At 40.2% G+C, this 26,315-nt stretch overlaps 1 protein-coding gene across 1 annotated transcript; it reads right to left on the bottom strand.

Moving 5' to 3' along the window:
• Positions 1–1,646: 1,646 nt before the first annotated feature.
• On the bottom strand, positions 1,647–26,315 carry PGK1 (phosphoglycerate kinase 1; the record flags this gene model as incomplete). The annotated part of the gene is made up of 11 exons (XM_084258385.1): positions 1,647–1,687; positions 2,028–2,126; positions 2,389–2,566; positions 3,993–4,172; positions 4,390–4,504; positions 12,288–12,407; positions 13,446–13,549; positions 16,647–16,791; positions 16,906–17,061; positions 20,566–20,616; positions 26,251–26,315. The coding sequence occupies 11 exons, from the start codon at positions 26,313–26,315 to the stop codon at positions 1,647–1,649; spliced, it is 1,254 nt and encodes a 417-aa protein (XP_084114511.1).

The following is a 26,315-nucleotide window of genomic DNA, read 5'->3' as shown; positions in this document are numbered from 1 at the left end:
TGCAGTGCAGGTTCGATCCCCGGCCCCCGGCAAGGGTCCCACATGGCGCACAGATCTCTCCTGCCGCACCCACTGCTCCCCTCAGCAGTGTATTTCGTCATTCTGCCTGTTCTGTTCCCCACTCTGGCTCTGGTGAATTCTCTTACCCTCCCGCACTTCTGACTGTACCCAGTGCTTATATAACTAAAATAAGTAAATCCTTAAAAAAAAAAGAAAAAAAAAAGAGCTGCAGAGCAAACCTACAGGGCAACAGGACAAATTGAAACAGGAGCAAAAAGGACTCCAGGCGGGATTGTCCCCAATAAAAATTAACAAATTTACCTCATATCTGTTTATATTTGGAATGAATCAGTGGTAAATACATAGAAAAAAGACAACTTTTAAAAAATCATTAATTCCTAGTTAAAATGTACTAAAGTTTAAATACAATAACATAAAACAGTTTAGCTGTGACTAATACTTATAATCACAATGTAGATTGTTTATCTAATCTAGAATTATGATAAAACTAATAGGAGATGAAGGGGAAGTATATGAGGGACAGAGACTGTAAGAGCTAAATCTCCCCATGTATGAAACTATTACCCTTTTTAAAACATCAAGAAATAAACAGTGTAAGTGTGCTAGAGACATGGAAGTAAATACCAGAAAAAATGGTTAAGAGTTGAAAGTGGGGACCTCTCTGGTGGTGCAAGGGATTAAGTCTCAGCCACTGCAACTCCTGTTCAATCCCAGGCCAGGGAGCTACCCACATGGCGCAGCAGACCTCTCCTGTCTTGCCTGCTGCTCCCTCAGTGGTGTATTTCAGTAGATCTGCCTGTTCTGCTCCCCACTCTGTCTCTGGTGAATCCTTTCACCCCCACACCTGTGGCCTACACCCTAGTTCTTGTATGCACAAATAAATCTTTTTAAAAAGAGTTGCAAGTGGGTACCTCAAGAGAATCACAAATGGGAGGAATGGACAAGGCCTATTTTTTTGTTATAAACCTTGATTAGTCATGTATAACTGATAAAAATAAAACTAAAAAATAAAGCACCTATCACAATTTCTGCCATAAAGTAGGCCCTCAATAGTATCAAAAGACATTTATCTAGTAATTCCCTACCCACCCTCCACTGCTGCTGCCCTTTTTCTTACATTCAGAAATGTAGATGATAGCCCTTCTTCAAGATTCTGTTCTCACCCCAACAAAGGATGACAAGAAAAAAAGACCCCAGTTTCAATGGATAATTTTTATTTACTAGATCACCAACTTCATATCCCTCTTTCCCTACAACTAGAATTTCATCTTGTTTCCATGCTGCGTGGTGAAACAATGACAAAGCTAATCCGAACAAACTACTTCAAAAACAAGGACTAAGCAAACACAGCTCACTTTCCTTTAACAGGCAAAATATAAATATACGCACTCTACACAATGGATTAGTGATTCCAGTGGGATCTTGAAGAATGTAGGTAAATCCAGGGTGCAGTAAAGATGAGCTGAGATGCTGTGCAACTGTTTAAGGGTTCCTGGTGATGCATCTCTTGGCCACTAGCTCAATCTTGTAACATGGAGGATGATTTTAGCTAATGCCAAGTGGAGATGCAGAAAGCACTGAGTTGACCTAGGGGCTGTGCACAGGAACCCAAAGGCAGGAAAGTACTAAACACTGCTGAGAGCATCCACCCCAGGAAGGACTTTACCTGTTTTTGAGAGAGCACACAGAGATATCATTACTATAAGGCCCACTAAGCCAGATCTGCTCCCTTCTCTATTCCCATTAACATGGCAGCTCATCTTTAGGATATACAGCCAGGAATTTGGTAGCTTTTGCACTTTGGGTCATAAGTCTACTAGAGCATAACCTCTTTTGAGAATTGGTCTCATCTGCCCCTGCCCACCTCAAATGGATGCCAGGAGCTTTATTTGTAGTTCCTCCGTTTGTACTGACCATAATGACTGCTTCCACTCCATTATACCCACCTCTGATGGCACAATCCCTTCCTTCCCCCAAACAAGCCAAAAAACAGGGAAGACCCTCACCTTCCAGGAGCTCTAAACTGGCCCCGCCTCCAGTGCTCACATGGCTGACTTTATCCTCTGTGTTCCATTTGGCACAGCAAGTAGCAGTGTCTCCACCACCTGTTCAATTAAAGCCAAGTGAAAAGGAGAGAAAAGATAAAGAGGAATAGCACCAAAACAATAAGGCAATGTGCTCTCAAGCCCAAAAGACAGTTGATAAATCCCCAACTCCACCTCATTAAGAGGCTTCTCCATGAATTGTATGTGCTCTCAAGGTTCTTCCAGTGCCAATGAATATAGGAAAAAAGTTAATCATGTCCATTCTAGTTTTCTCTGATTAGAATTCTGCCAGCTCACATAAGCATAGTTTAAGACTCCTTACCTATGATGGTGATGCAGCCCCTGGATGTGGCTTTTACCACCTCATCCATGAGGGCTTTGGTTCCGCGAGCAAAAGCTTCCCACTCAAATACACCCACAGGTCCATTCCATACAATCTGCTTAGCCCGAGCAACAGCCTCAGCATACTTCTTGCTACTCTCAGGCCCACAGTCCAAGCCCTAAGTGAAGAGTTAAAAGAGAGGATGAGCTACCAAGAAAAGCTACTTACAGAAACAAGTATCACCTCCACCAAAACCTGAATTCAAGGTTGAACAGCAGTTTCTTCTAAAACCAAAAAATACCCTAATCTTTAAAATTACAAATCTGGGGCCTCCCCGGTGGCGCAGCGGTTGAGCGCTGGGTTGCGAAGCTGCCCGTAAGCCTCCCCGGCCACTGGAGGAGGGTCCCACATGGCGCGCAGACCTCTCCTGCCGCCCGCTGCTCCCCTCAGCAGTTTACTTCGGTCCTTCTGCCTACTCTGCTCTCCTCTCTGGCTCTGGTGAATTCTCTCACCCTCCTGCGCTTCTGACTGTACCCAGTGCTCGTATAAATAAATAAATAAATCTTTTTTTTTAAAAAAAAATTACAAATCTGTTCCTTTATGGAAGATCAAGGAGGGAAAAACCTCAAGTTATGTGATAAAAAAAACATTCTTAGCCACACTATGATAGAGAAGAATTAGAAGGGTGGTTTTCAACCTAATTCTGCCCTTCCCCAAGGGACATGTAGCCACGTCTAGAGACATTTTTTGTTGTCATAATTTAAGGGGCAAAGGAGTGCGTTCAATGGCTATGGTTATCTTAAACATCCCACAATGCCCAACAACCTCCAGCAACAGAAATTACCTAAGATGTCCATAATGTCAATATTGAGAAACAATGAACTAGATCAGTGGTTCTCAAACCTTGGTGTGCATTAGAATTATCAGGAGGGCTTGTTTGACCACAAATTATGTGGCCCCACCCCCAGAATTTCAGAGGCCTAAGGTGGGGCCCAGAGACTGGCATTTTAAAACAAATTCCAAAATTATACTGATGCTGCAATTCTAGACATCCCACTTTGAGAAAGTGAGCTAAATAAACCCCACATGCCTAATAAAAGAAAAATGACCAAGTGCAAACTAGTATGTCAACATGACACAATTTTATAGCTATTAAAATGATAATACAGAGAAAGCACTATAGTCAATTATTTAGTTTTTAATATACATGTACATTTTTCCCTGCTTGAAATCAGTATACTTTTACTATCTTAATGTTTTAAGAAAAGATTTTATATACAGGTTTTTTCATAGCAACATAATCCAGAACATCCCAAACCATAGAAGTATATAGCACCATCCCCAGCACATAGTCAGTGCTTACTATACATTAAATTGAAGAAACAAAAATGATTCTGCCCCACATTACTGATGAAGACAGAGGAAATGTGCTACCACTGCTTTTGCTTTCCTCCTATGTTTTCCCCCAAGGAAGGCCTCACTACAACATTTGGAGCCTTCTATGATAGAAATCTGTAGAGATGCTTTTAAAATGCTGGTTGAATGAATGAATGATACTAAAATGTTACTGTTCACTGATACTACCAACCACCCAAGTGACTTACCATCCAATCAGCAGGTATGCCAGAGGCCACAGTGGCTTGGCCAGTCTTGGCATTCTCATCAAATTTGTCAGCAATGACAAAGTCAACAGGCAAGGTTATCTTCACACCATTCTTCTCAGCTTTGGACATCAAGTCCTTAACAATCTTGGCTCCCTCTTCATCAAACAAAGAAGTGCCAATCTACACAGGGGAGCCAAGATAATGATCAGCCGCTACACAGAACAATACCTCACAAAGCAGACAGGAAAAAGATAACAGTATAAAAGTAAAATTCAAAGACAAAAAAATAATTGTCAAAATAAATAAAAATGGGAGCTTTTAGTACACATCAGCAGCTGATTTTTAAGTTTACATAATCTGCTATTTACATAGATTTCACTTGGCATTGGTTTCCTACCTCCATGTTGTTGAGCACCTTAAGGAAGGTAAAACCCATTCCACCACCAATAATCATCTCATTGACTTTGTCCAGCATATTATTGATCAGCTGGATCTTGTCTGCAACTTTAGCTCTAGAAGGGAAAGAAAGAATCATCACCAAAAGAACAATGGACTAAGTGAAATTACATAGAACCCAAGTTTTACATGAAGGCACAGTAACACGAAATGTCCTACAAAGTGACTAAAGTGCTGGCTAGGTTTGCCCTGTTTCTCTAACCCAAAAGGTGAATCTACTTCTAAGAAATCCTTTCAAGCTGTGCCTCTAAACCAAGAAGGGCTTATAAGACCTGCACTTGTCTAAAGAAACTATGAGTTTTGCTCCTTTGTCCTTCTCCCTCCAAAAACCACGAGGTCAAGACTGCTATTGTTGGATCCATAAGCTCATGAAGAACTATCCTAACCCTAAAGCAGGGATCAGATTATACACCAAAACAAATATATACTGAGCAAAATTAGGTATTTCTTGTTTAACTGCACACTTCTAGGCCTGTGCTCAGTTGTTGGGACATTTGCTTTCTGGAATTTATTTTTTGTTTGTTTTTTTTTTTTAATCTATCTTTTTTTTTACATCATTGTTCATTTTGAAACAATAATTGCTTCCCTCCACTCCCTCAGGTATAGTCCCCATAGTTTCCTTCACCACTGCACCCACGCACCATCACCTCAGTCCCCTGTGCTGCTCCCTCTCATCCCTCTCCCGCCTCCTCCCCTGCAGGATGTCTCTGATTTATAATTGTCCATTTTTGCTTTGTTGTGTTTTGCATTATTATTATTTTTTACACTGATGTCTTATTTGGTTCAGCTATATTCCTGCTATAAGTGAAACCATCCGATTTTTTTTTCTTTTTTCTTCTGGCTTATTTAACTGAGAGTAATTCCGTCTAGCTCCAGCCACATTGCTGCGAATGGAATGCATTTATCTTTTTTGATTGCTGAATAATATTCCATTGTGTATGTATACCACATTTTCTTGATCCGGTCATCTATTTTGGGGCATGTGGGTTGTTTCCATGTTTTACCTATTGTAAATAGTGCTGCAATAAACACAGGGGTACAGGTGGTCTTTTGAGTCAATGTTTGTGTGTCCTTTGGGTAGATCCCTAGGAATGGAAATGTCTAGCATTTTTCTATTAGATCACTTAATTCAACACATTTATTGAGCATCTACTCTGTGTCAAATATCACTGTAGGTCTTTGAGTGAGAGACATCAATGGGCAAAAACAAAGATCCCTATACTCCTTTGATTCCAATAGAAGGAAATGTAAGGCAATAAATACAGACATACCTGTCACATCTCTGTGTGAAATACAACCTTTAAAATCCATCATAGCTTGCCTTCCATAAACATTCCCATATATCTAAATTCCAGTTAAATGAACAAATCAGCTTTTCATTCAATAAATAAGGTAATGCCTATGCTAAAATTTGTGAAATGGAAGTTCCAAATGAAAGTGATATGGGGGGGACTCCCTGATGGTGCAAGGGGTTAAGCACAGCACTGTAAAGCTATCCACAGCCTCTGCAGCACGAGTTCGATGCCCGGCTGGCCAGGGAGAAACCCACATGGCATAGCAGACCTCTCCTGACTCTCACGCTGCTCCCCTCAGCAGTGTATTTCAGTCAGTCTTCCTGTTCTGTTCCCCACTCTGTCTCTGGCGAATCCTCTCACCCCCACCCCCATACACACCTCTGACCTGTAACCCAGTTCTTGTATGCATAAAGTCTTTTTTTCAAAAGTGATAGGGGGGAATAGATGGCAAGAGATTATTTACCTCACATATAAAGATTGGTCACCACCAAATGTAAGAATCAATTAACTGTTATAGAGAAAGAGAGAAATGACGTAGGAGAGAAAAATTCAACCTCTTCTAAATAGGGAATGATCTATAGCTCAAATACCCTATTTCATCAACAAATCAATAGAATGAAAATAAGGGAGAGGACTATTATAGACACCTTTTAAAAAGTTTAAAAAGACACCTCAACAACCAAATGTAATGTGTGGAGTTCATAGGGGTCCTTATTCAAACAAGCCAACTATAAAAGACATTTCTTTTTTTTAATATTTTTCATACAAACCACTTGAATCTCCCTCTGTAAATTATTGTTCCTCTGTTCATGGAATTCCATTTCCTGTTAGTTTTTTTAATTTTATTTTATATAATTTTTCACATCGTATAAAAGACATTTCTGATATGATGGAGAATTTCTGACAGACTACATAATAGAAACAAAATTGTTAATTTTTGTTAGGTTTAACATAGTAGTTACTTGCAAGAACATCTCCTAACCAGTTACAAGATGCATACAGAAGGGCCTCCCCGGTGGCGCAGCGGTTGAGCGCTGGGTTGCGAAGCTGCCTGCAGCCTCTGCAGCACCGGTTCGATCCCCGGCTGCTCCCCGGCCACCGAGGGAGGGTCCTATATGGCGCGCAGACCTCTCCTGCCGCCCGCTGCTCCCCTCAGCAGTGTGCTTCGGTCCTTCTGCCTGCTCTGCTCCCCGCTCTGGCTCTGGTGAATTCTCTCACCCTCCCGCGCTTCTGACTGTACCCAGTGCTTGTATAAATAAATAAATGTTTAAAAATAAATAAATTTTAAAAAAAAGATGCATACAGAAACAGTCTAAGTGGAGTTTTTATGATGCCTAAGGCATGCTTTAAAATACTCCCAACCAAAAAAAAAAGGTTACAGAAGGACATACCCAGAAAATAAGGCAGAGTGGCCACATAAGGAAAAATCTCCTTCAGCACATCCAGAATACAACTAAGCATCTCTTACATCCCCATCAACTATCACTGGAGGATGCCTCATTATCCCATGCATCTGCATTATTGAAGGTGGGTGACCACAAAAAACCTATTGGCAGAGTCAGGAGAGGGAGGATGGAGCCAAAAACACGGCAGTGGTGGAGAGCACAGCCATGAACAGCAGTGTATGAGTGGGAAAACGTGGAGAAAAGTCCAGATTTGGGGGAACACCCATCTCTAGAATTAGTACAAAGAAGAGAGGAAGACCCACACCACATCCCACCCCAAGGTGAAGGCCTTGGTCAACTACTGAAACCCTGCAAACTACAAATTCTCACAGCCATAGTGTGACAAGTGGAGCCTCTTCCCATCCCACCCACCCCACCCCCAAAGATGGGAAGTTTGTTCCCAGACCACCAAGACTCAACCCCTGCCAGCAGTCTACCCAGCAGGGTGCCTAGCCGTACAGACCAAACGGGAAACTCCAAATCTTTGGTAACCGAAGTCCCTAGAAATCTTGACAGAGTCAGGGAAGATCCACACCTCACCACAACTCCTGTAACTGGAAGCTGTGGCTGCACACTGAAGTCCCTGCAAATTCCCAGTCGTGGTGTGGTAGGTGGATGCCCCTCCCCCAGCCCCTAGGAGAAGCAGGGAAGCTTGTTCATCAGCCCACCAAGCCTTCCTCACTGAGTGCTACAAAACCAACCCCTACTGGTCCACCCAGCAGGGGCACTAGCTGTAGCAGCAGAGATTAAGCAGGGGAAATTCCAAAGATTTGGGGAAACACTTCACTAGGATCCTGGTAAGATCCTTGTCAGAGGACTGAAAGAGCCACGCCGTCTGCCAGGGTCGAATGACACTGAAACTCAGCAATTTCAGCAGAATCTAGCATTCCTCTTCCCTTTACTCCTTGGCAATACAGGGAAATCTATACTCCAAGCAAGCTGCCACTGGCTGCAGACATCTCCAGCTTGGCCTGAAGAGTGCTCTAATCCCACAGATTTTGTGGTCAGATTGAGAACAGCTCCAGACATGTGGGGAAAGGAGTTTTAGGCCCAGGTTGATTCTCCATCCTCCCTCTCCTGACTCTGCCAATAGGTTTTTTGTGGTCACCCACCTTCAATAATGCAGATGCATGAGGTAATGAGGCATCCTCCAGTGATAGTTGATGGGGATGTAAGAGATGCTTAGTTGTATTCTCCAGGTTGATACACAAGATAGTGTATGAAGGAAGTACCCCACCCCAAACAGGCCCTTCCCTACACACACACTCACACACACGTATGCACTAGTGTACATGCTTGTTCTCTAGCCCCCCACCCCCAGGTTGGGGAGCAAAACTCCAAAACTAAAACCATAGTACCACCTACTGGAAAAATAACAAAACAAAAATTTAAATAATGGTAGAATAAGAAAGATAAACCTTCAACATGTATTCTAAATGACATAGATGAGAAGTCCAATGAGCAATGAATTTAAAATAACTATTATGAAGAATATCAATGAGATCCAATGCACTCTAACACATAACAAACCATCAGTGAAATATGCAAACTCAATGAATGAAATGAAACTTCATGGAAAGTATAACAAGCAGGCTCAATCTTATAAAGGAAAGAATCAAAGAAATTGATGATAAAATCAAAGTAATGACTAAATTGGAAAAGGGGAGAGAAAAAAGAATTAGGAAAAACGATAAAATTCCACAGAATTATCAGAATACACTATAGTGGGAACCTAAAGATACTATGTATACAAGAAACAGAGAAAAGGAAACTGAGTCTATTCCAGGAAATAATAGCCGAGAATGTCCCAAAACTAAGGAGAGAACTAGAAGAACTTCTTCTTCATAGAAATCCAAGAAGATAAGAAAATATCCAAATTCCTAAATGCAGAAAAGACCTATCATCTTGAAATTATCATAAGTTAAAAACAAACACTAAACACTTGGGGGGTGACATACAATGGCTCCCCAATCAAATCATCAGATTTCTCAAAACAAACTCTCTGGCTACATGAGAATGGAATGACATAGTCACAATTCTAAAAGATAAAAAGCCGCCATCCAAGAACACATTGCAAAACCATCATTCAAAAACAGAGGAGAAATAAAGGTTTTGCCCAATAAACAAGTTAATAGTTTACCACCACCCACCATACCCTATATAAGATATTGAAAGCAGTTCTTCTAAATGAAAAGATAAAATAAAAGAACACAAAACTTTGAGCAAGGTGCATAAATAGTAATATACACTCAGAAACAATAATGAGATCATATAAAACAAAACATGAGAGAAATAAAACATCAGTATTTGTTTTGTCAAGATGATACCAGCATACAAGGACTACTGTACAGAAAGGTTTTAACAACCTTAATGATGACCACAAAACAAAAATATCCAACTAAGACACATAGAAGAAACTGGGAAAACCATCAGGGAAAGCCATCTAAAGGAAAAGGCAAATAGAAACACACAAAAGCATAAACAAGAGAAAGATAAAACAACCAGAAGACAAAAGATACAATGGCGGTAGTTAGGCCCCATATATCAATAATCACACTAAATGTCAACAATTCAAACTTACCAATCAAAAGACAAAGTAACAGATTGGTTAAGGAACTGTGATCTAGCTATACTATGCAGACAGGATTCTCATATCAGATCCAATAAAAATACTTAAAAAAAGTGAATGGCTGGCACAAAGAATTTCAAGTTAATAACAGAAAAAAGCAGGAATACCTATTATTGTAACTGAAAAATCAGACATTCAGTCAAATAGTTAATGAGGAACAATGATGGATACTACAGGATGATCATGGGGATAATCTATCAAGAATACATAACTATCATTAGAGATACAGGTGTGCCTAAATTAACAGATATAGAACAAGACACTAACAGTGATAATAATTGCAGGGGATCAACTTAAAGAGTGAAATAGGAAATAATAGGTTAAAATGAAGTAAAGGATCAGGTAGACCTTATAGACATACATAAAACGTTCTACCCCCAAAAAATGAATATATATCCTTTCAAGAGCACATGGGAATATTCTCAAGGATAGATCATATGCTGGAACACAAAACAAGCCTCAATAAATGTATGAAAAATTAAATCATACCAAGCATCTTTTCTGATCATAATGATACAAACTGAGAAATCAACCACAAAAAGAAACCTGGGGAAAAAAACAAATATGTGGACTAAAAAAAATGTTTCTGAGTAACTCTTGGATCAATAAAGAAATCTAAGTCAAAATAGAAAAATTATCTGGAGACCAACAATGAAGGTATGAGCTACCACATCCTACGGGATGCAGTAAATGCAGGATTAAGAAAGAAGTTCATAGCAATACTGTCCAATTCAATAAATTAGTATCAAATAAATGATCCAATCTTATACCTGAAAGAACTAGAAAAAGAAAACATAAAACTCAAAAACAAATAAACCAATCAAAAAGTGGGCAAAAACCTAAACAGCACTTCCCCAAAGAAGACATACAGATGATAGCAAATACATGAAAACATGCCACTTATAATGCAAATCAAAACCACCAGGAGATATCACCTCACTGCTGCGAGGATGGCCTATACCAAAAAGACTAGAAACAAGTGTTGGTAAAGGTGTGGAGAAAGAGGAACACTCATTGTCTATCAGTGGGCCTACAAATTGGTGCAGTCTCTATGGAAAGTAGCATGGAGAGTGCTTACAGAACTAAAATTGGTAACACCACATGATCCAGTAATACCATTCCTATGTATTTATCCAAAGGATATGAAAACACTAATAGAAAAAGATTTATGCACCCCCATGTTCATGGCAACATTATTCACAATAGCCAAGACATGGAATCAAGCCCATCAAGAAACAACCCTGGATAAAGAAACCAAGTTGTATATACTCAGTGGAATACTACTCAGCGATAAAAAATGAAATAGGGTCCTCTACAATAGTATGGATGAATCTTGAGGTGATTAAACTAAGTGAAATCAGTCAAAACATGAAAGACAACTACTAAATGATTTCTCTCATTGCAAAAAAAAAACCTGTCAAAACACACACAAAAAAATCTTAGACTGTGAAAACTATGGTGGTTACAGGGTGGGGAGGTGAGGTGGTACATATGGGGGTAACATAATTATGTTAGCAATGCAGCTTTAGTAGAGGGCAAGTGAAGCATGTGCACATGTTCAGGTGCAAAGTCGTACTCCCAAATATATATTTTTGCCAATGAATGGCAAACCAAAATTGTGATTGAAAAAAATGGTTAGAGTATATATTTTACAAGACTGACAAGAATATCAATAATGTTAAAGCAGGGCAATAATTACCTAGGAGTTTATTATACTAGGCACTTCCATGTTTGAGTATTTTCATAATAGAAGTTTTAGTAGTAAAATGTTACCCAGAAATTTTAATGGTCTAAGGAAACGACATTGCAATTAAAGTGGGGAAAAAACCCTCCACATCAACTTTTCCAAAACAGGTATTTCAGGCCCAGGCCAAAACATAACCATAACCACTAGGTGGCTCTCACTCCCATAGAGATCAAAGATTAGAGTGTTCTATAACCCAGTGTAAAGAGAGGTAATGCTTCCAGGAAATGGATACATTAAACACACAGGAAGATTTCCATAGCTACATCCTGCCAGACTGTTGTATATAAAAGTCTCAAGTGCTTCAAAAATCATTAGTACCTATGGTGGATCTTTCTCATTCTTCCCTCCGTAATCATTATCTATCCTCCTCAGCCCTATCATAGTACTTATTTCCCTGGCTCCTTCCCTGCCAGATGACTATCCCTTCCTTCCTTAACCAAAGGCTACATACAGTTCCTGTCACAGGGCCCTTGGCACACTACTCTATCCTCTCTCGATTTGGGTAACCATTCCTTCCCTCCTTTTGTTCCTTCAGGAATGGTGATGACTGATGCTAGCCCCAGATTACTGCACTATCCCTTTTGGGTTTCCCTAATCTCAAACCACACCTTTATAGACAATGCCTCTATTAAATTCTCCTTAGGTACAGTTTGTGCTGTCAGACAATAAGACACCAAAGTATAGCCTACTACAAGGTAAACACATTACAAAGAGTCTTCATACCCGCCCAGAATGGCCAGAAAGGGTCGTTCTGGGCTCTCCAAGGCCTTGGCAAAATAGTTAAGCTCCTTCTTCATCAGAAAACCTCCAGCCTTCTGTGGCAGACTGACTCCCACCATGGAGCTAGAAAAGATTAGAGACACTCAAATTTTAGTTAATCTCTACCAGTTCTCCCAACCCAAAGTCCATCTTCTTATCACTGAAATACTTTCACTTCTAAGACTCCAGGAAACCATAGTTTTTACCCCTAAACTGCAAAAAAAAAAAAAGAAGGTACAAGATAATGTTTTAACAGTACAGAGTGGGCCTCCCTGGTGGTGCAAGGGGTTAAGACGCACCCTACAAAGCTATCTGCAGCCACTGAAGCATGAGTTCAATCCCCGGCCTGGGAAATACCCACATGGCGCAGCAGACCTTTCCTGACTCGCTCACTGCTCCCCTCAGCAGTGTATTTCAGTCAATCTGCCTGTTCTGTTTCCTACTCTGGCTCTGGTGAATCCTCTCACCACCCACACCTCTGGCCTGTACCCCAATTCTTGTATGCATAAATAAATAAATCTTTAAAAAAAAAAACAGTACAGGAACACTACCAGGAGAACAAGTAAAAAGCAATGACGTTAAACAGAATTTAAGATACCCAACCAATAGCCTTCAGGTCAAGGGTTTAACCATAATAAATCATCAGCTAAAAAAAATTCAACATTGGGCCTCTCCTGGTGGCGCAGCGGTTGAGTGCTGGGCCGCGAAGCTGCCTGCAGCCTCTGCAGTGTTGGTTTGATCCCCAGCCACCAGTGAGGGTCCTACATGGCACACAGAGCTCTCTTGCAACGCCCGCTGCTCCCCTCAGCAGTGTATTTCGTCAGTCTGCATGTTCTGTTCCCCACTCTGGCTCTGGTGAATTCTCTCACCCTCCTGCGCTTCTGACTGTACCCAGTGCTTGTATAAATAAATAAATCTTAAAGAAAATTTAACATTTTCTACTTTTATTTCCTCCTTAGATCAGGGATACTCAACAAGAGCCACAGTGGTAGCTCCAACTAGAGAAAGAAGCTGACAGGATCAAAGAATAATACATAAGTCTCCAACAGCAACCCAGAATTTGGAGCTGCTTAAGTAAAACAGGACTATTGCTCCCAGCTTGATAAAATAGACTCTTAGTACCTGTGGGCTCGGTGAGCAGTGCCAAAAGCATCATTGACATAGACATCCCCTAACTTGGAAAGAGAAGCTCGGAAGGCTTCTATTTTAGCTGGCTCAGCTTTAATCTGAAAAACAAAGAACAGAAAAAAAAAATCAACAGGAAATGCTGATAGTTCCAAAGACAAATCAAAAAGCTATTCAGAGGACAAGTCTTAGCAATATCACTGTGAAGGCCCGACAGCCTGAGATCGATCCCCAGCCAGGGAGCTACCCACATGGCGCAGCAGACCTCTCCTGTCTCACCAGCTGCTCCCCTCAGCAGTGTATTTCAGTAGATCCTCCTGTTTTGCTCCCCACTCTGTCTCTGATGAATCCTCTCACCCCCTGCACCTCTGGCCTATTCCCCAGTTCCTCTATGCATAAATAAATAAATCTTTAAAAAAATAAAAGTAATTCATACTGAGAGTCCTCTTAAACATCTCTAAAGAACCTGAGCTAGTAAGATAGCAAATTTCACAACTAGCAACAGGATCTGTTCATGCAAATATTTCAGGTCTCTTGGTCATTTTTGTATTTTCTGTCTCCCTTACCTTTCCCTCAAATTGCAAACCAAAGATTCCTAAACTACAGCTTAACCTCTAATCACATGAAGCCAATCATATCCCATTGGTGGCTCCCCAACTCGTGGGACAAGATTCTGATTATCCTTCCCTCTGCCTATCTTGATTTACTTCCTCATCTTAACATATTCTCCCTGTAAAACTTAGGATTATGCTTGACTCAAGGTGTTGGCTACTACCAAGGTCTTTCTGCAAGGGGAAAGATGCCCTATCATATATTCCTCATGAAAGCAACAAGGGCAGGTTAGGACAGAACAGGCAGGTGGAAACATAGCAACAATAAACATTTTATAATAATTAAAAGGAAGTTATTTCATACGGTCTTCCATGGAAGTTAGGCATCTGAGAAAACAAGAAATACATTTCTACAAAATAGAAGGACAAAAAGTATAATACCCAGGATCTTGAAATATGAGCTCATTATCCAGGGTGGCAGGATGAGCAAAGCAAATCTCTGGCAGGAGACTAAGCAAAGATGCACAAGCCAAATAAAGGGGACATGACACAGAAGAGTACACAGCACAGTACATATGTTCATTTAGTCACTTCCCACCACTTATCCAGCAAGGAGGTGAAGGAGGCTGCCACAAAGAAAAGAGCTTTCCTCTAAAGAACCAAGGAATGCAGGGGCACTATTGCTAAATAAAACTAAAGGCTTTGGAGCCTTATAATCTCTCCAGAATGGAATGTCATCTGCCTCTGGTGACTGGAAGATGGTACATGGTATGGAGACATTGCCAAAATGTCAGAAGACACTGGTTCTAGACCTAGTTCTAACACTGATTCACTGATTAACCTTTGACAAGTTATTCTATCTCCTATAATTTTACCATCTATCCAAAAGGCAAAACATCTCTATTTAAGAATTGAGGAAAAATGGCGAAAACTGAAAAATTTTCACTAAGATATCATAAAAATAACAATCTCAATTCTTTTTTAATTTTTGATCTGCCAATAAATAGAAGGAAAAGAACACTCCTAAAATACCAATGCAAATAAACTGAAGAATAAAGGAAACATTTCGTCACTTTAATTTTTTATCCAGTTTGAACTTATGACTGGTTTCTGAAATTTCAAGCATTGGAAGCCACTGGATGCCAAATATATAAAGCTAGGCAACTAAAAAAACATTGTATATTAGTATAGTTGGCTCCTCACTTCCTGAATAAAAGGTTTTGCCTCAATTTGCCAGTTGCCTCCTGCTACTGCTAAGCCCTAGTCTGTACAGCTTGAGTTTCAATTTAAAAGGGCACCAAATTTTAGGTCAGCATTTGACTCACACTACTGAAGCAAGACCATGTCAAAGGGAGGATAAGGCAAGACCAGGGCCTATGGTGCTAAGAAAAGAAACTGCTTGAAAACAGTCACTCCTATGACCTTAAGAAATGTCACAAGTATAACAGGAAATTTAGACACTAGCCTTAGAGCAGCTCGTTCCCCAAAACACTAAAAAATGTAGCAGTGGAAACTGTTATAGGCTGTTGTATTCCACTTCCCTTCTATCAATAGGCAAATTCTAAACCATCTTCAAAGAATCAGCTTTATCATTTTGTATTTGAATTGTGAGGTCATAGTACCCTTCTGTGAGTTATCTATAGTTGCTTTTGCATGACAATAGCAGAAGTGAACACTTTCAACAGAGATCATACACAGGTATGATTGACAATATGACCTACAAAGCCTAAAATATTTACTGCCTGGTCCTTTATAGAAGTTTCCTGACCTAAAGTCCAGCTACAGCACACTACCTCCAACTTCAGTGAAATTAACTGTTTCTGAGACTTAGTTTCTTTTGAAATGATGACGAAACATGTACTTCCTTATCTTAAAAGGAAATTTAAAGAAAAATTACTTTTAAAATCCAAGTCAATAACATCATGATCATTATTTTCCCAATTAAAATCAACTGTCCCAAACAGTCCCTTTCCACTTGACTTAGTACATTTTCTGTTCACATAATTCTAACAGAAAACCAGAATTGTATCAAATTTAATTTACTGTTTTAAACGTGCTAAGTTCAAGTTTTAAGTCAATTCTCCTTCTAACTAAATAAGAATAGATTGTCCCTCCATAATACACTAAGGTCTGTTGCTTAGAAAAACTGTTCCAACTTGACAAAAAATCTTAAACACCTGGGAATACATTCTGTTACAGCATAGGCACTCAACCCCACAACCACCTGTCAATCTGCTGTAAGTACTTGTGAACAAGCTTACCCTTCTGATTATCACATACTGTCAGAAAAAAATAATCCATGTATCTTAGAAAGCGGCATGTTCACTGAATACTCTCACATCCAAGTGATGTTCACATTATTTGTCAAAGGTAGTTCAAAACCACTTCAGCATGAGGGCTTCTGATATGCTGGAAATAATCTATTCCTTCATCTAAGTGGTAGTTACACATGTGTATTTACTTTGTGATAAATCATCAAGCTGTGTATTGTGTATTTACAGATGTTATACTTCAATTAAAAGGTGCCTAAGGAAAAATAAACATGAGCCTTTCTACTCTTCAATCACAGTCTCTTTCAGTCTCAGCCCTCCTCACCCCCTCTAATATCAAACCTCACCCCCTCTAATATCAAAATCACAAATTCTACCTTGTTCCCAGAAGCATCTTTTCCCTTTCCTTCTTCCTCCACATGAAAGCGGAGGTTCTCCAGCAGGATGACAGACCCAGGAGCAGGGTCAGCACAAGTTTTCTCCACTTCTGGGCCCACGCAGTCCTTCAAGAACAAAACATCCCTAGGGAGAGCATGAGATGGAAACACTGGGGCAGTCCGAAAGTTAAGAACCAGTAACAACATGCCTGACAACATATCCTATCAGAATCTACCAGCACCAGAGCCCAGCACTTACTTGCCCAGCAGAGATTTGAGTTCTACAGCAACTGGCTCCAAAGAGTATTTGTCAGGCATGGGAACACCATCAGGCCGGCCCAGGTGGCTCATAAGAACAACTGACTTGGCTCCATTGTCCAAGCAGAATTTGATGCTTGGGATGGCAGCCTTGATCCTTCAACCAAAGAGACAACAGACAGAGCATGATTATTCCTAGGAATTAGTGAGAACAATTATACTAATATCCTCATGAAACATAAAGTTCCTTTTCCTGTCTAAATTCCTTCAAATCTACTGAATGATGGCCTTCAGGTTCATGTTTTAAGTTAATTACCATGCCAAATCTCTACCTAGGATTTCACAGTCCCCATCATGTTTCATCCCTTGGCACAGGACAAAACACAGAAACACAGGTGAACAAGCATATGTTCCCTCTAGGAATCTGGAATCTTGGTATTTGCTAGTCAGAAGGTACCTACAGGACCATCTCCTAAAAAAGTTCTTGAGGGTCAAGATGCTAATAAGCATCCCTGGACAGAAAAAGTGCACAATTAATTACGGCATTTTTCATTGCTAGAAAAAGCAGCACAGTCAGTGCATCTCCTCTCCTAGGAGGGAGAGCATTGGAAGCCTGTGCATGGATTCCAGACTTCTCCTGTGTTTTTCCCTCTTACTGATTCTATCATGCACCCTTTCACTATAATAAACTTTAGTTGGGGAAATTATATGTTGAGTCCTCTGACTCCTTCTGGTGAATGACCAAACATCTGTGTAGTCTTACGAAACTCCTAAAATGCCTCTCTTATGTGGCTATGAAAGAAATATAAAATTCCCAAATCTTTAAATCACTAGAGAAGAATTGAGGAAAAATGAAAAATATGTACAGTTGACCCTTGAACAATGCAGGGTGTCAGGCTCACTGACTTCCACACATAGTTGAAAATACATGTATAACTTATAATTGGCCCTCCTGGATTCAACCAACCAACATCTGAGGTTGGCTGAATGCAGAACCCTAAAATAGGAAAAAAAACCACTTATAAGTAGACCCCCACAGTTCAAACCTGTTGTTTCAAGGGTCAACTGCTGTAACTTTTCTGTACCCAGTTTAGATCTTACATAACTATTTTATGTAATAGGAAAAGTAAATGCATTAAATAGAACATGCTTTACCTAATACATCTCATTTACTATAGTTTAATCAAAAAATTAAATATTTTTCAAATATTTCCATTTTTGGTTACAAAGCTGGTAATTTCTATTTCTACCAGTCTTTAAGAAATTAAAATTGATAACAAAGATCATTATTTATTCAAAATATACATTGAATGCTTCTTTTGTGCCCATACCAGTCTAGATTCTGAAAGTAAATTAGTAAATAAAAAGTCTCTGCTGTCATGGAAGTGATATTCTAACAGGGAGATATATACATGAAATAGTGAAAATAGCTATAGAGTAAATAAAGCAAAATAGGGGAAACAAGAATGGCTGAGGAATAGTAGTAGATAGGGGGGCCTGAGAAAGTCTCTGATAAAGTGATATTTCAACAAAGAATGCAATGATTAAAAAAAAATCAAGTTGTTTGTAAAATCTCTCAAGTTATTAAGCAAAAATAAAAATGCATTTGTTCTAGGGCCTCCCTGGTGGCACAAGAGGTTAAGTCTCAGCCCTATCAAGCTATCTATCATCAGCCATTGCAACATGAGTTTGATCCCCAGCCAGGGAGCTACCCACATGGCACAGCAGACCTCTCCTGTCTCACCCACTGCTCCCCTCAGCAGTATATTTCATTCAATCTGCCCATTCTGTTCCCCACTCTGTCTCTGGTAAATCCTCTCACTCCCCACACCTCTGGCCTGTACCCCACTTCTTGTATGCATAAATAAATCTTTAAAAAAATACTAGGAATGTGACTAGGTAAGAATTAAGATGGGCAATAAGATAAATACATATTGGATCTCAAAGGCTTTGACTAATTTTTAATTGGTTACATAGTAGAATGATTATTTGGATCTACTGGCTTAAAAAATATATTAAAATTGGGGCCTCCCTGGTAGCACAAGGGGTTAATACGCAACCTATGAAGCTATCGCCGACTCTGCAGCACGAGTTCAATCCCAGGCCGGCCAGGGAGCAACTCACATGGCGTAGCAGACCTCTCCTGACTTGTCCGCTGCTCCCCTCAGCAGTGTATTTCAGTCAATCTGCCTGTTCTGTTCCCCACTCTGTCTCTGGTGAATCCTCTCACCCACACCCCACACATCTCTGGCCTGTACCCCAGTTTTTATATGCATAAATAAATAAATTTTTAAAATATATATTAAAATTAAGTTGATGTTTTTCATGTGGCAACTAGAAAATTTTAAATCATGTGACTCAAATTACTTTTCTATTAGACAGTACTGGTCTAGATCTCATCACTTAAAATCTAAAATAAAAACCTTCTTTTACAATCTAGTCAAAACCAGAACAGTACTATCACTTAAAAATTTCTGCTTATGACTCTAGAAGCAAGACCTTTGGAGCTGCCAAAACTAGCTAAAAATAACTACTTCTTAAGTCTTCTCCCTTATATCAAAATTTATGTTCTTTAAAAATGTATAACCTCAAGGGCCTCCGTAGTGGCGCAAGGGGTTAAGATGCAACCGATGAAGCTATCCGCAGCCACTGCAGCATGAGTTCGATCCCCAGCCATGGAGCCACCCACATGGCGCAGCAGACCTTTCCTATCTCACCCACTGCTCCCCTCAGCAGTGTATTTCAGTCAGTCTGCCTGTTTTGTTCCCCACTCTGTCTCTGGTGAATCCTCTCACACCCTGCACCTCTGGCCTATACCCCCATTATTGTGTGCATAAATAAATAATTCTTTAAAGAAAGGTATAACCTCAAATTCTTCAAATCAAAAAAGGAAGAGGAAATCACAATATAGGATAATTTTTTTTCAATTTGTATATTCTCTTAAGAAAGCCAACCAGGGGACTCCCTGGTGGTGCAGGGGTTAAAGACAATGCACTATCAAGTTATTGCCAGCCACTGCAGCAAGAGTTCAATCCCCAGCCAGCCAGGGAGCTAACCCACATGGCCTAGCATACCTCTCCTGTCTCATCCACTGCTCCCCTCAGCAGTGTGTTTCAGTAGATCTGCCTGTCCTGATCCACACTCTGTCTCCTGTGAATCCTCTCACCCTCCCGCGCATCTGGCCTGTACCCCGGTTCTTATGTCTATAAACGAATCTTTTTTTAAAAAAGAAAGCCAACCAGGGGTCTTCCCAGTGGCCCAGCAGTTTGAGTGCCGCGCTGTGAAGCTGTCCGCAGCCTCTGCAGCGCGAGTTCGATTCCCAGTCCACCAGGGAGAAACCTACATGGCATGGCAGACCTCTCCTACCTCACCCACTGCTCCCCTCAGCAATGTTTTCAGCCCATCTGCCTGTTCTGCTCCCCGCTCTGTCTCTGGTGAATTCTCTCACCCTCCCGCGCCTCTGACTGTATCCCAGTTCTTGTATAAATAAATAAATTTTTAAGAAAAAATGAAAGCCAACCATATGGTGTCCTGGTAGGGTAGAAAATCAAGATCATGGCTTAAGTTACCACAGTTCCACAATAAAAGAAAACCATTTCATCCTATATACCCATACCCATGCATAGCTTAAACCTAGCTAAAGGTTTAGCAGGGACCTTACCTCTGGTTGTTTGTTATCTGGTTGTTCTTCATAGGAACATTGAAGTCCACTCTTAAAAAAAGAAAAAAAGGTTCAGGTTCAGAGACACGATCAAATTGTTCCTTCAAAGATTAGAAGATTGTAGTATTAACCAGTTAATTGCACTGGAAATTCAAAACTCACCTTAAAAATAATCAGAGGTATTATTAGAAGTCAAGATAGTGACTAGTCATGGGGAGGAGGAGTCAGAGTAGTGACTGATAGGACACCAGAGGGGACTTCGGAGGTACTAGTAAAGCTTTAATTGTAGACCTGGGTGAATGAACAAAAATATTTGGTTTTTTTGATAATTTTTTAACTATGATTTGTGCCCTTTAAGTTGTGCATCTCATACTTCAACAGAGAATTTTTTTAAAAAAATAAAACTAATTTAAGTCACAGGAAGTAGCCCTGAAGATCTGGGAAGCTTGAACCAGCTGAATGTAAAAAAACCTATGTGGTTCTAGCATGATAGTATCTAATAGAAGTGGCAGTTAGATGGGTGAAAGGTAATAAGGAACACATCTTTAATTCTGATTCCTTTGTTACTATTTCTGGGTTCTAATAAAGCTAACATCACTCAAAAGAAAAAAAATAGCTAGAAAAATAAAATAAATCAGCATTCTTTTTGGAGAAAGCCTGGGGCCTCAAGACCAAGAAGAAAACCAGTGTCTAAGACCAAGTTCACACAGTGTCCTTCAGGCAAAACACAGACAATAAACATTCCATAGTCTTAACAAAACATCAGTGAATGAATAAAAATCAGAAATAAGATATCTACTTTCAAAAAGCCTGAATAGAGGGTGGAACATGTGACCCTGCCCATCTGACAAACAGGAAATTAGAAATGATCAAGACAGACAAGCAAATAAATGACTCTCCTTTCTTAACCAGCTGAGTACTCCTGTTTCACTTATAGAAACCAATAATTCCTTCCCCCTTTTACTAAACTCCTTGGAACCTCAGCCAACTTCAATCTGACTAAAAAACAATGTGTGGTATCTATTTGTAAAAAGTCTAAGTTTTACCTACCAAGATCATTTTTAACTGGTTTCTTTCTCATCTTAGAATGGGACTGCAGTAGCTACCTCATAGTCATGAGAATAATGAGTTAGCAATTTGTAGAATGCTTAAAAATAGTGCTGGTACAGTGTATTTCGGTCAGTCTGCCTGTTCTGCTCCCCGCTCTGTCCCTGATGAATCTTCTCACCCTCCCGCACATCTGGCCTGTACCAGGTTCTTGTATGAATAAATAAATCTTAAAAAAAAAAATAGCGATGGTACATAGTAAATACCAAAATTGCTGGTACATAGTAAGTACCATAAAAGTGGTAGCTATCTTATAATGTTAACCACTTCTCTTAAACATAATTCTGTGATTCAAAAGGCAACCATTACTAAAAATAGATAGCATTAAGTGCTGAGTTCAGGAAATGTAAAGGTAATCAACACTGCAGCCATGCTTGATCATAAAGTTCTGTTACTAATTCTTCCTCTTAAAGGCTGAGACCTGGCAGACAATTACAAAATCCAAGACATACTAAGTTCATCATTTTTCTATATGTTCTAGGTTTGTACCCCGGTCGAGTCTTTTCAAAGGTGGGTTGAGGAAATTATTCCATATTCAAACATTTTAATTAAATGAAATCTTCAAAAATAAAAGCAGTATGTCTCTGAATAAATACATATACTCTACTTGGTTTCAGGCTACTTATTCTGACTCTAAGCATCTTCTTTAAATATCCTTGCCAGCCTTAAAGTGCTTTCCATAGACGGTAGAGTATACTATTACCATGAGTCATTTTCTCGTCAGCAGCCTCTCAGAAGGCCCATGGTCAAAGGGCTAATGCCAAGAGGCTAAGCACAAGCCAACCCTTGCAGTGCTGTTCCTTATCCCCAAACTTTTAAATGATGGACTTCTTTGGGTATACACCCTCAAGAATCTGTCTCATCTATCCAAGCTGCCATGGCATATCTTACTGATGACAATTAGACTTGCATTCTATTCTCAGTGCCTATGAATTACTACCACCTCTCATGATCTCCGAAACTCTCATCAATAATTCTACTTTTAGCTTCTCCACCACAGAAAATTATCTTGCCAACACACTCCACTTAATGTATTTCATGAAAAATCTGCGTGCGCACACACACCCCTTTCTACTTCCCTGAAACACTCCCAAGCTTTGCCCGGGGCATAAAGTCAGATATCACTACACACCAATCAGAATGGCTGAAATAAAAAATAATGCAACACCAAATGATCTGAAGATTCAGAGATTCACTCAAACACTGCTGGTGGGAATATAAAACAGTGCAGCCACTTTGGATATAGTCTGGTAAACAGTCTGTTTACCCAAGAGAAATGACAACATTTATCCACACTAAGACTGTGCTAGAATGTTCAATGTTCACAGTAGCTCTATTTGTAATAGCCCAAAACAGGAAACATTCCAAATGTCCTTCAGTGGGTGAAGAGATAAACTGTGGAACATCCATACCATGGACTGCTACTCAACAATACAAGGAATGAACTATTGCTACATGCAACAACTTGGATAAATCTTGAGGGCATATATTAAAAGTTGTTAATCCCAAAACGTTAACTACTATTGTGATTCCACTTATAGAATATTATTGGACTGACAAAACTTTGGAAATGGATTAGTAGTAACCAGGACTTAGAAAGGGAAAGGGTCCAGGATTCTAAAGGAATAATATAAAGATAGATTAGTGATGCTCTGGAAGTTTCCAATCTTGATTGTGTTGGGAGTTACACAAATTATACATATGATAAAAATAGCATAGATCTGTACACTTTATTTTAAAGTCAACTTTCCAATTTGATATTGTATTATAATTATATAAAATGTATCCAAACGTGAAAAATGGGTGAACACAAGACCTTTATGTACTACCTTTGAAGCCAGCGAATCTGGAATTATTTCAAAACAAAAATTTAAAAACAATTACTTAACTGGAAGAATATCAAGCCTCTATCTGCTGAAATCTCAGGCGTTCACACCCAGTTCCATTAAAAGCTCTCAAAGAAACAAGATCCACCACTGCTTCACCTCCCATGACTGGAAAATTGGGATATTATGGCTGTCTTACAGTATTTTTTTTACTCTGATCTCAGTTTTTCCTTTCCCTCCCACTACATCAAAGTAGTTGCTTAACAAGTTAGAACAGGTTAGAGAAAAACAGTGAGGTCTGGGGAAAAAAAGCCACCACTCCCCAAGCAAAAAGAGTATGACTTTGAGAAGAAAGGAAATGACATTGCAAAATAAGCAGGAAGTTTGCTCAAAGGGCTGTAAAGTCAAGTGGACTCCTAAAAATCTGAGGGGGCATCTGTTAATTAACCAGTCAGAGGTTCTTGGCTATCTAAAGTTTCCTCCACAAATCAATTTCCCCTAACAATTCAAAGCAGGGACCTGAAGACTGGGCAAACATGACTACTATAGGACAAAGAGAAGGCAGAAGCAGCCACTATTCAGGAGGCACCATTTGCAAAACACTGCCAGCAACCACCACATAAAGGCATTCATTTGAAACAAAAAGAAATTTGAGCTGACAATTCATGCCTGCCTAGGTTCTTCCAAAAAGAATTATGTATGACTATGTTCAAAAGAGATACATTTATAGTCAGAGAACAAAGAAACTTCCCATCCTCAGGTCAAATAAGTAGAGTTTATCCAGATTACTGAGAGAAAATTACTGACTGCAACCTTCAGCAGACAAATGGGTCTATTTTAACCTTGTTCACAAGGCTGGAGTATTTAGAGGATCTGGTTGGTAGCCAAGGAAATCCAAATTCTAGTCCTGGCTTTCTGCCAATTTGCAAGTTCTGTGACTTTGGACTCACCATTTTCCATCAGCAAAACAGGACTAGCCAATCACTTCAAGGCTCACAATTAATCTGTGCTCAATGAAACTTTGAACCCTTGAGCATAAAGATAGTTCATATTAGGTCCAGAGAAAGAATACTGATAAGCAAGCACCTCCTCTAGTCCCATACTCAGCCAACCCATTTAATTCCTCAAGCTAGTTTTCCCTGGGGAGAAAGAAGATAAAGCTCAAGACTGCAACAGTGATACCCCATCCCCTGTCTTTTAGCTGTTGCATGCATAGGGAAAGATCAGCCTTGAGCACAGGGGAGACAGGAGAAAATTAAAACTTAAAAGCCAGGTGCATGTCAATGTCCACCTGTCCAGTTTTTTGTAAGGTCTATTCTCTTTTGTTAAGATCTGAAAGGGCCCTTATCTAATATTAGGATGGTTGTGGTTCCTACTTTGTCCAGATTGCAAAGGCATAACTTTTAGGGTATCCATACAGTTCTCTAGTAGGTCATAGTGCCCTTATATGTTTAAGGTAGGGTAAAGGGAGATCCCCTACTGCCTTTATGTGTCTCTAAATATCCAAAAGATGCCCTTACGTGAATCAAACGAAATTGAGGAAAGGAGCTGGATCACACTAATCATACACTGCCCATCAAAAACAACCACTTCCCAAACTATGAACCAGAGACACTTTTTGGGGGGTGGGGGGCGGGAGGGGAGGGATTGGGGTCAGAATGGGGGGGGTTGCAATTGTATGGGGAATATAAAAATAAATTTATTATTTAAAAAAAAAACAACCACTTCCCAAAAAGGACAAAACTGTACAACCTAACAATGCAAGGCCTTATGATCCCACAACAGCACCATTTTTGGATCATGTCAAGATATATTAACAGTCAAGTCCATCAGTGACGTACATAACTGTCCTCCCTCCCGCAATCTGCCTGGCAAGAACTATTACACACATTGCAAAAAGTATTAATGTAAAAACCCCATACACCACTACTAGTAATTTTAGCAGATAAAGGAGAAGCCAAGTTGGTAAGTGACCTGTACAGAGCGTTAAGTGCATGGGAAGCCCTTCCCACTTCTAATATACTGCTTCTCTAGCCACCTGAAAGGGTGAAGTTGGAGAAGAGCAAGTACACTCGGCTGTACCATCACCCAGCATGTCACAATCCTGACTCAAACCCCATGGCCTGGAGTCCAACTACTTGGTAGATCGGCAAAGCCCGGTTACATAAGCTCATCAGAGCCTCCTTCAGTGCGCCCCGCCCCACCTCACCCGCCACCCCCAATGCTTTAGGGGGTTCTACTCCTGAACATATTAATCATCATCCTCTGGGAAAGCTTTCCTTTTGCGCAGGGACCTTTGAAATGTGGGTGGTTTCTCATTCTGGGATGGTCGAGGGTAGTGGGGGAAGGGAAACTAACCAAATGACCTTTCAAGGTCCCTTCCTTGGGGCCTCGGGATTTGAATAACAAACCATTGATCTCGCCTCGCCTGGAAAATAAGAAACGATGAAACTGTATTTCTGGAAGCGAAATGAGGTCAAAACAGGTTCCAGCAATCTGAGCCCTTCATCTGTGGATCCACCCAAAAGGGCAACTATGGTTTGCTTTCGGGGCCGGGGGAAAAGAGGTTAGAAACCGTCAAATCGGAGCAAACCTCAACCATAAGGGTGAGCAGTGTCACCAAGCAAGGCTAGGAGCCTTTGGGCGCAGCCGAGGGCTAAAAGCAACTCTGGGGAGACAGGAAAGCAAGTCAGCCCATGCCGATAGATTGCACCGGAGCCCGGGGGGCGCGCGGGGAAATGCGTAGAATTACCTCATGATGACCCTCTTCCCCTTCACGTCCAGCCTGTCCAGAGTCAGCTTGCTGGAAAGCGACAT

The sequence above is a fragment of the Talpa europaea genome (assembly GCF_964194135.1).
Source record: "Talpa europaea genome assembly, chromosome: X".
Taxonomy (NCBI): Eukaryota; Metazoa; Chordata; class Mammalia; order Eulipotyphla; family Talpidae; genus Talpa; species Talpa europaea.
This window is presented reverse-complemented; position numbering and strand designations above follow the sequence as displayed.